Source organism: Zonotrichia albicollis, chromosome 25, assembly GCF_047830755.1.
Source record: "Zonotrichia albicollis isolate bZonAlb1 chromosome 25, bZonAlb1.hap1, whole genome shotgun sequence".
Lineage (NCBI taxonomy): Eukaryota > Metazoa > Chordata > Aves > Passeriformes > Passerellidae > Zonotrichia > Zonotrichia albicollis.
The window spans coordinates 6,407,274-6,419,233 of NC_133843.1; the positions used below are offsets into that span (position 1 = coordinate 6,407,274).

The window sequence follows — 11,960 nt, forward strand, 5'->3', positions numbered from 1 at the left end:
ATCCCAATGATCCCAATCCCACTGTCCCTGCCTGTGCTCTGGGGCCAATCTCGATCCTGTTCTCTCCCTGTGCTGCGGGGCTGATCCCAATCCCGATGATCCCAATGATCCCGACCCCGCTGTCCCTGCCTGTGTTCTGGGGCCAATCCTGATGATCCCAATGATCCCAACCCCGCTGTCCCTGCCCATGCTTTGGGGCCAATCCCGATGATCCCAATGATCCTGACCCTGCTGTCCCTGCCTGTGCTGTGGGGCCAATCCCGATGATCCCAATGATCCCGATCCCGATGATCCCAATGATCCCAATCCCACTGTCCCTGCCTGTGCTCTGGGGCCAATCCCGATGATCCCAATGATCCCAATCCCACTGTCCCTGCCTGTGCTTTGGGGCCAATCTCGATCCTGTTCTCTCCCTGTGCTGTGGGGCTGATCCCAATCCCGGTGATCCCGATGATCCCAACCCTGCTGTCCCTGCCCACGCTTTGGGGCCAATCCCGATGATCCCAATGATCCCAATCCCACTGTCCCTGCCCGTGCACTGGGGCCAATCCCGATGATCCCAATGATCCCGACCCTGCTGTCCCTGCCTGTGCTGTGGGGCCAATCTCGATCCTGTGCTCTCCCTGTGCTGCGGGGCTGATCCCAATCCCGGTGATCCCGATGCTGATGATGATGATGCCGATGATGATGATGCCGATGATGATGTTGCCGATGCTGATGCTGATGCCGATGCCGATGATGATGATGATGATGCCGATGATGATGATGATGATGCTGATGCCGATGATGATGATGCTGATGCCGATGATGATGATGATGATGCTGATCCCTGTGCCCCGCAGCGTGCTGGTGTTCGGCGCGGTGGCGGCGGGCACGCCGGTGCTGCAGCGGTGCCGCGTGCCGGGCGCGGTGCCCGTGCTGTGCCTGCGGAACAGCCCCGCGTTCCTGCTGGCCGGGCTGCAGGACGGCGCCGTGGCCGCCTTCCCCCGCAACCACGGTGAGCGCCCGAAAACCCCGCGGGAACGGGGCGGGGGCTGATGGGAAATCCCACCGGGATTGGGATAAATCTCCCTTTAGGATAAATTCCCCTTTGGGATATCCCACATGGATTGGGATGGATCTGTGTTTGGGATATCCCACATGGATTGGGATGGATCTGTGTTTGGGATATCCCATCGGGATTGGGATAGATCTCCCTTTAGGATAAATCCCCACATGGATTGGGATGAAGCCCTGTTTGGGATATCCCATCAGGGTTGGGATGGATCTGTGTTTGGGATATCCCATTGGGACTGGGATGAATCCCCATTTGGGATAAATCCCCTCTTAGGATGAATCCCCCTTTAGGATATCCCACATGGATTGGGATGAGTCCCTGTTTAGGATACCCCATTGGGATTGGGATGAATCCCTGTTTGGGATAGCCTGTTGAGATTGGGATAAATCCCCCTTTAGGATAAATTCCCCTTTAGGATAAATCCCCCTTTAGGATATCCCACATGGACTGGGGTGAATCCCTGTTTGGGATATCCCATCGGGATTGGGATGGATCTGTGTTTGGAATATCCCATTGGGACTGAGATGAATTCTCATTTGGGATAGCCCGTCACAATTGGGATAAATCCCCTCTTAGGGTAAATTCCCCTTTAGGATAAATCCCCCTTTAGGATATCCCACATGAATTGGGGTGAATCCCTGTTTGGGATATCCTGTCGGGATTGGGATGGATCCGTGTTTGGGATATCCCATCGGGACTGGGATAAATCCCCCCTTAGGATAAATCCCCCTTTAGGATAAATCCCCATTGAGGATAAATCCTCCTTTAGGATAAATCCCCCTTTAGGATATCCTGTTGGGATTGGGATAAATCCCCGTTCAGGACAAATCCCCATTTGGGATATCTCATCGGGATGAATCCATATTTAGGATCTATAATTGGGATATCCTGTTGGGATTGGGATAAATCCCCACTTAGGATATCCCATCAAGATTGGGATAAACTCCGTTTGGGATATTCCATTGAGATCAATTCCTGTTTAGGATCCATATTTAGGATATCCTGCTGGGATTGGGATAAATCCCCACTTACAGGATCCCGTCAGGATAAATTCCCATTTAGGATATTCCATCGGGATCAATTCCTATTTAGGATCCATATTTAGGATATCCCATCAGGATAAATCCCTTTTTAGAATAAATCCCCATTTAGGAGATCCCATGGGGATGAATCCATATTTAGGATCAATATTTAGGATATCCTATTGGGATTGAGATAAATGCCCACTTAGGACATCGCATTTAGGGTAAATCCCCATTTAGGATTTCCCATTGGGAAAAATCCCCATTTTTCCTGTGTTTTCCCAATATTTTCCCCTTCCCTTGGCATCCCCAGAGCAGGAAAATCCCATTTTCCCGTGGTGGATCCAAACAAACTCGTTTTGGGGGAAAACCTTGGGGAAATGGTCCTGGAGAGGGGGCTGCTGCAAGATCCAGGGTGGGATCACAAGGAATGGGAATTTTTGCCTTCCCAAAATTCCCGGTGTTGGGGCTGGAAATGGTGTTGGCCCCCTCTCAACCCCCCCATGTGGAAAATTCCATTTATTCCCTGGATTTTGGGGTCATTTTCCCAGGATTTGGCTCAGCTGAGGTCCCATCCTGCTGCGATCTGCAGGAATTCCTGGGTTGGGAAATTCCCCGTTTTCATCACTAGGGGGTTGGGGAGAGCCGGGAATCCGGCGGAATTTTCGGACACAATTCCGGGTTTTCTCCAGGAAAAGCTGCAGGAAGCAGCACCTGTTGGAATCCTGAGCCACCCAATCCCCCTAAAATGGGATTTTTGGGATTGTGTCCATCCCCTCTCCCAAATGATGGCAGTGGTTGGAACCAATTAAAAGGATTTAATTAATTTTAATTGATTAAACAGCAGCCACAGGGGGAGTTTTAACCTCATCCCAACTTTTTGGGAAAAATTAACTTCCCTGGAATTGCTCCTTTTCCCTGGAAATTGGGATGTGCTGGGAGCAGGGCTTGGAGCATCCAAAGGCTTAAAATTCCTGGGATGTGAGGGTTTGGATGCAAAAACATGGATTGGGAATAAAAAGAGGGAAAGTGATGATGGATTGGAGCCTCTGGCCATGGGTTCATCCTGATCCAACTGCTCCCGGATCCTTGGGACTGGGCCTGGAGTGGAGTGAATCCGTTTGGAAAAATGGAATTTGGGCTTTCCCAAGGAGCCTTCAGGGTGGAGGTGGCCGCTCCTTCCCTGCTCCAGTGCCGTGTGCGGCGGGAAAAGGGAATTTTGGGAATGTGGGGAAGTGGGAATGACATTCCTGGTGATTCCTGGGGGAGCTGAGCTGCACCTGGAGCTTCCCGGCTGTGCCGAGTTCCCTGTTTTCCCTTTTCCCTGTTATCCCATTCTGTGTGTGCTCAGCATTCCCTGTTTTCCCTTTTCCCTGTTATCCCATTCCATGTGTGCTCAGCATTCCCTGTTTTCCCTGTTATCCCATTCTGTGTGTGCTCAGCATTCCCTGTTTTCCCTTTTCCCTGTTATCCCATTCCATGTGTGCTCAGCATTCCCTGTTTTCCCTGTTATCCCATTCCATGTGTGCTCAGCATTCCCTGTTTTCCCTGTTATCCCATTCCGTGTGTGCTCAGCATTCCCTGTTTTCCCTTTTCCCTGTTATCCCATTCCATGTGTGCTCAGCATTCCCTGTTTTCCCTTTTCCCTGTTATCCCATTCCATGTGTGCTCAGCATTCCCTGTTTTCCCTGTTATCCCATTCCGTGTGTGCTCAGCATTCCCTGTTTTCCCTGTTATCCCATTCCGTGTGTGCTCAGCATTCCCTGTTTTCGTTACCCTGTTCCATGGGTGCTGTGTTTTTCCTGTTACCCCGTTCCCTTTTATCCCCATCCCCATTATCCCGTGCCCTGTAGTTATCCCATTATCTGTTACCCCATTCCCTGTTATCCCATTCCATTATCCCATTCCCTGTTATCCTATTCCCCATTATCCTATTCCCATTATCCCATCCCTATTATCCTGTTCCCCGTTATCCCATTCTGTTATCCCATTCCCTGTTATCCTGTTCCCTGTTATCCCATTCCATTATCCCATTCCCTGTTATCCTATTCCCCATTATCCTATCCTCATTATCCCATCCTTGTTATCCTGTTCCCTGTTATCCCATTCTGTTATCCCATTCCCTGTTATTCTGTTGCCATTATCCTGTTCCATGTTTTCCCATTCCATGTTTTCCTGTTCCCTGTTACCCCGTTCCTGACCCCATTCCCGGTGATCCCGTTCCCAGAGGGTTTATGGAATGTGGGCACAGTGTGGATGCTCTGGGTGGGGTCGGGGCCCATTCCTGACCCCATTCCTGGCCCCATTCCTGACCCCATTCCTGACTCCATTCCCGCTGATCCCATTCCCAGAGGGTCTGTGGGACGCGGGCTCCGTGCAGGTGCTGCAGGTGGGGTTGGGACCCATTCCTGACCCCATTCCTGACCCCGTTCCTGACCCCGTTCCTGGCCCCATTCCTGACCCCATTCCCGGTGATCCCGTTCCCAGAGGGTCTGTGGGACGCGGGCTCGCTGAGGGTGCTGCAGGTGGGGTTGGGGCCCATTCCTGACCCCGTTCCTGACCCCATCCCTGACCCCATTCCCGCTGATCCCGTTCCCAGAGGGTCTGTGGGACGCGGGCTCCGTGCGGGTGCTCCAGGTGGGGCCGGGCCCCGTGCGGGCGCTGCTGGTGCTGGAGGAGTCGCTCTGGGCCAGCTCCCAGAACCTCGTCAGCGTCCTGGGGATGCCCGAGCTGCAGAAACAGGTACGGGAACGGCGGGAACGGGAACGGGAATGGGGATGGGGATGGGAATGGGAATGGGAATGGGAATGGGAATGGGAATGGGAATGGGAATGGGGATAGGGATAGGGATGGGAGCGGGAACAATGGGAATGGGATCGGGAATGGGGATGGGAGCGGGAATGGGGATGGGAGCGGGAATGGGAATGGGAATGGGAATGGGAATGGGAATGGGAATGGGGGTGGGAATGGGAATGGGGATAGGGATAGGGATGGCAGCAGGAACAATGGGAATGGGAGCGGGAATGGGGATGGGAATGGGAATGGGAATGGGGATAGGGATAGGGATAGGGATAGGGATAGGGATAGGGATAGGGATAGGGATAGGGATAGGGATAGAGATAGAGATAGGGAGCAGGAACAATGGGAACAGGATTGGGGATGGGAATGGGGATAGGGATAGGGATAGGGATAGGGATAGGGATAGGGATAGGGATAGGGATAGGGATAGGGATAGGGATAGGGATGGGAGCGGGAACAATGGGAACGGGATCGGGAATGGGGATAGGGATGGGAGCAGGAACAGGAACCGGATTGGGAGTGGGGATGGGAACAAGAATGGAAGTGGGAATGGAAATGGGAACGGGAATGAGAACAGGAACAGGAAGAAGAATGGGAATGGGAGCGGGAATGGGATCAGGAATAGGTATGGGAATAGGAACAGGGAGAGGAAGAAGAATGGGAGTGGGAGTAAGAACAGGAGTGGGAGCAGGAACAGGAATGGGAGTGGGAATAGGAATGGAAACGGGAACAGGAATGAGAAGAGGAAGAGGAAGAAGAATGGGAATGGGCGTGGGAATGGAAATAGAAACAGGAATGGGATTGGGAATGGGTACAGGAACGGGAATGGGAGTGGGAACAGGAACGAGGATGGGATCAGGAATGGGTATGGAAATGGGAACAGGAAGAGAAAGAAGAATAGGAGTGGGAATGGGAATGGGAATGGGAACAGGAACAGGGGAACAAGGGAATGGGGAAGAGGAATGGGAAAAAGCCGTGGAAGGAGCTTGGAGTGGGGCTGGATTCTGGCAGGGGGGGCTGGGAGCTGAATTCCCAGTGGAGCACTGCGCTCCCAGAGCAGGAATTCTGGGAAATCTGGGAATGTCGGGAATATTGGTAATCCCGGGAATATTGGGAATCCCCCAGTACCACTTTGAGGCACACCCCAACCCCATGGTGGCCATCATCACACCGATGGTGCAAACGGTCAGCGGGGTCTGGATGGCCTCCACCCGCCTGTTCCTGGGAGAAATGTGGGAATTCCGGGAATGTCGTTAATCCCGGGAATGCTGGGAATCCCCCAGTACCACTTTGAGGCACACCCCAACCCCATGGTGGCCATCATCACGCTGATGGTGCAAACGGTCAGCGGGGTCTGGATGGCCTCCACCCGCCTGTTCCTGGGAGAAGTGTGGGAATTCCGGGAATGTCGTTAATCCCGGGAATGCTGGGAATATTGGTAATCCCAGGAATGTTGGGAATCCCCCAGTACCACTTTGAGGCACACCCCAACCCCATGGTGGCCATCATCACGCTGATGGTGCAAACGGTCAGCGGGGTCTGGATGGCCTCCACCCGCCTGTTCCTGGGAGAAATGTGGGAATTCCGGGAATGTCGTTAATCCCGGGAATGCTGGGAATCCCCAGCACTGTTTCGAGGCGCACCCCGACCCCGCGGCGGCCGTGACGCTGATGGTGCGGGCGGGCAGCGGCGTCTGGATGGCCTTTGCCGAGGGCTCCTCCATCCGCCTGTTCCACACCGAGACCCAGGAGCACCTCCAGGAGATCAACGTGGCCACCAGGACCACCCTGCTGCTGCCCGGTGAGCGATTAGCCGTTAATTAGGGCCGTTAATTAACGATCCAGGGGGAATCAGGGAATGGGACCACCCTTCTGCTGCCCGGTGAGCAATTAATGATTGATTAAGGTCATTAATTATTGGATCTATGAGGAATCAGGAAATGGGACCACCCTGCTGCTGCCCGGTGAGCGATTAATGATTGATTAAGGTCGTTAATTAATGGATCTTTGAGGAATCAGGAAATGGGACCACCCTGCTGCTGCCCAGTGAGCAATTAATGATTGATTAAGGTCGTTAATTAATGGATCTATGAGGAATCAGGATCCATGGGACTGAGGTAATGGGACCACCCTGCTGCTGCCCGGTGAGCGATTAACCGTTAATTAGGGTCGTTAATTAATGATCCAGGGGGAATCAGGGAATGGGACTACCCTTCTGCTGCCCGGTGAGCAATTAATGATAGATTAAGGTCGTTAATTAATGGATCTATGAGGAATCAGGAAATGGGACCACCCTGCTGTTGCCCGGTGAGCAATTAATGATTGATTAAGGTCATTAATTATTGGATCTATGAGGAATCAGGAAATGGGACCACCCTGCTGCTGCCCGGTGAGCAGTTAACGATTTATTAGGGTAATTAATTAATTAATGGATCTGTGAGGGATCAGGAAATGGGAACGCCCTGCTGCCCATTGAGAGCCCAGTCAGCACTAACGAGGGGTGGGAATTAATTTATGAATCCATAGGGAATTAGGGAATGGGACCTTCCTGCTGCTCAATGGGATCCTAATTAACAGCTAATGATGGGGATTAATTAAAAGATCCAAGGGGAATCAGGGAATGGGGCATCCCAGGGTGTCCCACCAGGATCTGCGGCTTTCCCAAGGAACAGGGCAGGGATGGAGCTGGGCAGGAATTGTGTCCCATGATCCCATCCCTGGATCCCATGTTTATTCCATGATCCCATCCCTGGATCCCATGTTTATTCCATGATCCCATCCCTGGATCCCATGTTTATTCCATGATCCCATCCCTGGATCCCGACTTCATGCCCTGATCCCTTCCCTGGATCCCAAATTTGTCCCATGATCCTGTCCCTGGATCCTGACTTTGTCCTGTGATCCCATCCATGTTCCTCATTTCTATCCCACTCCAGGTTATCCCAGCCTTATTCCCATTCCCACTCCAGGTTATCCCAGCCCCATTCCCACTCCAGGTTATCCCAGCCTTATTCCCATTCCCACTCCAGGTTATCCCAGCGTTATTCTCATTCCCACTCCAGGTTATCCCAGCCTTATTCCCATTCCCTCTCCAGGTTATCCCAGCCTTATTCCCATTCCCACTCCAGGTTATCCCAGCCCCATTCCCGCTCCAGGTTATCCCAGCCTTATTCCCATTCCCACTCCAGGTTATCCCAGCCTTATTCCCATTCCCACTCCAGGTTATCCAGCCTCATTCCCGCTCCAGGTTATCCCAGCCTTATTCCCATTCCCACTCCAGGTTATCCCAGCGTTATTCCCATTCCCACTCCAGGTTATCCCAGCGTTATTCCCATTCCCACTCCAGGTTATCCAGCCTCATTCCCACTCCAGGTTATCCCAGCGTTATTCCCATTCCCACTCCAGGTTATCCAGCCCCATTCCCGCTCCAGGTTATCCCAGCCTTATTCCCATTCCCACTCCAGGTTATCCCAGCCTTATTCCCATTCCTACTCCAGGTTATCCCAGCCCCATTCCCATTCCCACTCCAGGTTATCCCAGCCTTATTCCCATTCCCGCTCCAGGTTATCCAGCCTCATTCCCACTCTCTCTCTGTGTTATCCCAACCTCATTCCCACTCCACAGCTCCATATTCCCTTCATTAGTTCTGAGCACCAGACTCATGTAATTCCCTGTTTTTTCCCCTTTTCCCTCTTTTTCCAGACATGTCTGATATCCCAATATCCCTGCCATCCCTGCATTCCCAGGCAGGAGTGTTGGGATTAAATCCATTTGAACTCCTGCTCCCAAACCTTCTGGAATGTGGCAGCTCCTCCATGAGCCACAGCGCCGTGGATTTATCGATTTCTCCGGATTGATCACTTTCCTTGGATTCATCTTGCCTTGAATTTCCCTCTTTCCCTGAGTTAACCTTTCCCTGGATTTACCTCTTCCCCTGGATTTATTGCTTTCCTTGGATTCATCTTTCCCTGGATTTCTCACTTTCCCTGGATTTACCTCTTCCCCTGGGTTTATTGCTTTCCTTGGATTCATCTTTCCCTGGATTTCTCTCTTTCCCTGGATTTCTCTCTTTCCCAACTCCCGCTAACTCCTTCCCATAAAATCCTCATTTCCTGCTGGAATCTTGCTTTTCTCCCACTTCTTCTTTTTCCTCTCTTGATTCCTTTCTATTCCCAGTGCTCCCCTCTGGGTATGGATCTGCTGGGATCTTCCCGAGGCCGATCCCTATGGAAACCCCGTGGCCAGCTGGAAGTTGGGCCGTGGGGATTCTCCCTGATCCCGGTTTTTTTCCCTGGATTTTCCCGCTGCAGGGCAGAAGCTCGTGCGCGTCACCAGCCTGCTGCTGTGCCAGGGCTCGCTCTGGGTGGGGACGGATCTGGGAATCATCGTCCTGCTGCCCGTGCCGCGCCTGGAGGGCATCCCGAAAATCACCGGTGAGCTTCCCGGGAAAGCGGCGACGTTCCTGGAGAAACGGCACCAATCCCGGAGAAACGGCGCCGTTCCCAAAAAACAGCACCAATCCCAGAGAAACGGCGCCGTTCCCAAAAAACGGCACCAATCCTGGAGAAATGGCGCTGTTCCCAAAAAACATGGCCGTTCCCAAAAAACAGCACCAATCCTGGAGAAACGGCACCATTCCCAAAAAACAGCACCTTTCCCGAAAAATGGCTTTGCTCCCAAAAAACATCGCCGTTCCCATAAAGCAGTGCCCATTCCCAAAAAAACAGCACAGCTCCCAAAAAATGGTTTTGTTCCCAAAAAACATCACCGTTCCCAAAAAACAGTGCCCATTCCCAAAAAAACAGCACAGCTCCCAAAAAATGGCTTTGTTCCCAAAAAACGTCGCCGTTCTCAAAAAGCAGTGCCCATTCCCAAAAAGCAGTGCTGTTCCTAAAAACCAGCATTGTTCCCAAAACCCAGCGTTGTTCCCAAGAAACAGTGGCATTCCGAAAAAACCAGTGCCCATTCCCAAAAAACAGCATCGTTCCCAAAAACCAGTGCCCATTCCCAAAAAACAGCATCGTTCCCAAAAAAGAGCACTATTCCCGAAAAACAGCACCCATTCCCAAAAACCAGCGTCATTCCCAGAAAACAATGCCATTCCCAAAACACAGTGCCATTCCCAGCCTGTTCCCAGCCCATTCCCAGCTTGTTCCCATCCCAATCCCATTTTATTCCCAGCTCATTCCCGGCTCATTCCCATCCAAATTCCACTGTTCCTATTCCCAGCCCATTCCTAGGCTGTTTCTGTTCCTATCCTGTTTCCATTCCCATTCCCCATCTTATTCCCATTCTGATCCCACTGTTTCTGTTCCCATCCCAGTCCCACTGTTTCTGTTTCCATCCCACTGTTTCCATTCCCAGCCCATTTCTGGCCCATTCCCCGACTCATTCCCATCCTGATCCTGCTGTTTCCGTTCCTGTTCCCATCCTGATCCTCCTGTTTCTGTTCCCATCCCACTGTTTCCATTCCCGTTCCCATCCCAATCCCACTGTTTCTGTTCCCACCCCGCTGTTCCCGTTCCCATCCCAATCCCACTGTTTCCGTTCCCCTCCCACTGTTCCCATTCCCGTTCCCATCCCAATCCCACTGTTTCCATTCCCACCCCGCTGTTCCCGTTCCCGTTCCCATCCCGATCCCGCTGTTCCGATCCCGCTGTTCCCGGTCCCATCCCGATCCCGCTGTTCCGTTCCCATCCCGATCCCGCTGTTTCCGTTCCCACCCCGCTGTTCCCGTTCCCGTTCCCATCCCGATCCCGCTGTTCCCGTTCCCATCCCGATCCCGCTGTTTCCATTCCCACCCCGCTGTTCCCGTTGCCATCCCGATCCCGCTGTTTTCCAGGGAAGGGGATGGTGTCCCTGAACGGCCACGCCGGCCCCGTGCAGTTCCTGGCGCTGGCTCTCAGCACTTTGGCCCCCGACGCTCTCCGGAGCGAGCAGGACGAGCCCGACGAGGCCGAGGAGGAGAAATCCCCGGATCCCGAGGGGCTCCAGCCGCGGGAAATGCGGAAAAAAGGGATTTTGTTACAATACCGGCTGCGCTCCACATCCCACCTGCCCGGCCAGCTGCTCTCCGTGCGGGAAGCGGCGCCAGGAACGCCGGGAACGCCGGGACACGCCGAGGAGGACGGATCCATCTACGAGCTGGCCGACGATCCCGACGTGTGGGTGCGGAGCCGGCCGTGCTCCCGGGATTCTTCCCGCAAGGAAATCTCCTCCGTGGCCATCGTCTCGGGAGGCCGCGGGTACCGGGATTTCCGTGCGGAATCCGCGCGCCGCTCCGGAGCCGCCGACAGCTCCCTGCTCATCTGGCAGCTCCCGCTGGCGCTCTGAGCCCGCCCGGAATTCCCGAATTTCCTACCTCAGGAGACCCCTGAATTCCCGGGAGCGGCGCTCGAGCCGCTGCGAGGAAAAAAGAAAAAACAACAACTGGGAAAAACGCGGGATTCTCCAGCAGATCCAGCGGATCTGGAGTTGGGAGCGGCGAGGTTTTCCCGGTTTCCCTGTGTGCGTGTGTGTGTGTGTGTGTGTGTGTGTGGGTAATTCCTAGAGATAGAAATCCCTGGATTATAAATAGGATGTAAATTATTACCTGTAAAAAGAAGGAATCTGTATATATTGGGAATGCCGGGAAGAGCGGGAGCAGCTCCCGAAAAAGCGGCTTGGGCTGCAATATCCACTCCTGTTCCCGACTGGGAATTTGAGGATTTTCCGTACTGGAATCCCCTGGATTTGGGAGCCGAGCCCGCTCGGCTTCCCGAGGAAAGGAAAACAGGGGGAGCGTGGAAATAAATCCCATAGGAATGGCCGTGGTTTCCTTGGTTTGTGGATTTGGGGCTTTTCTGGGATTTGGGAGCAGCATTCCAAGGGTTCTGCTTCCCTGGGAATGCTCCAGGATGGGCCTTGGAGCAGCCTGGGAATGCAGGTTTCCAATGGAATGGGATGAGCTTCCAGATGATTCCAGCCCATCCTGGAATTCTGGAATTCTGATGCACCTCCCTGGAGGTGCACATCATAAAAATCAGGTAAAAACCCCCAAAATTTCCTCTTTTCCCACTAGGAATGGGGTGGGATGGAGGGAAA

At 53.0% G+C, this 11,960-nt stretch overlaps 1 protein-coding gene across 11 annotated transcripts in view; it reads left to right on the forward strand.

The window, feature by feature from the left end:
* Nucleotides 1-11,685, forward strand: part of ARHGEF10L (Rho guanine nucleotide exchange factor 10 like) — an 83,628-nt gene extending 71,943 nt beyond the window's left edge. For all 11 annotated transcript variants that reach the window (XM_074558408.1, XM_074558409.1, XM_074558410.1 and 8 more), the window contains 5 exons: nt 843-997; nt 4,679-4,821; nt 6,504-6,678; nt 9,188-9,310; nt 10,720-11,685. In XM_074558408.1, coding sequence (XP_074414509.1) covers nt 843-997; nt 4,679-4,821; nt 6,504-6,678; nt 9,188-9,310; nt 10,720-11,210 — 1,087 coding nt within the window. In that variant the 3' untranslated portion in view covers nt 11,211-11,685. The remainder of the gene's footprint in view (nt 1-842; nt 998-4,678; nt 4,822-6,503; nt 6,679-9,187; nt 9,311-10,719) is intronic.
* Nucleotides 11,686-11,960: the final 275 nt, after the last annotated feature.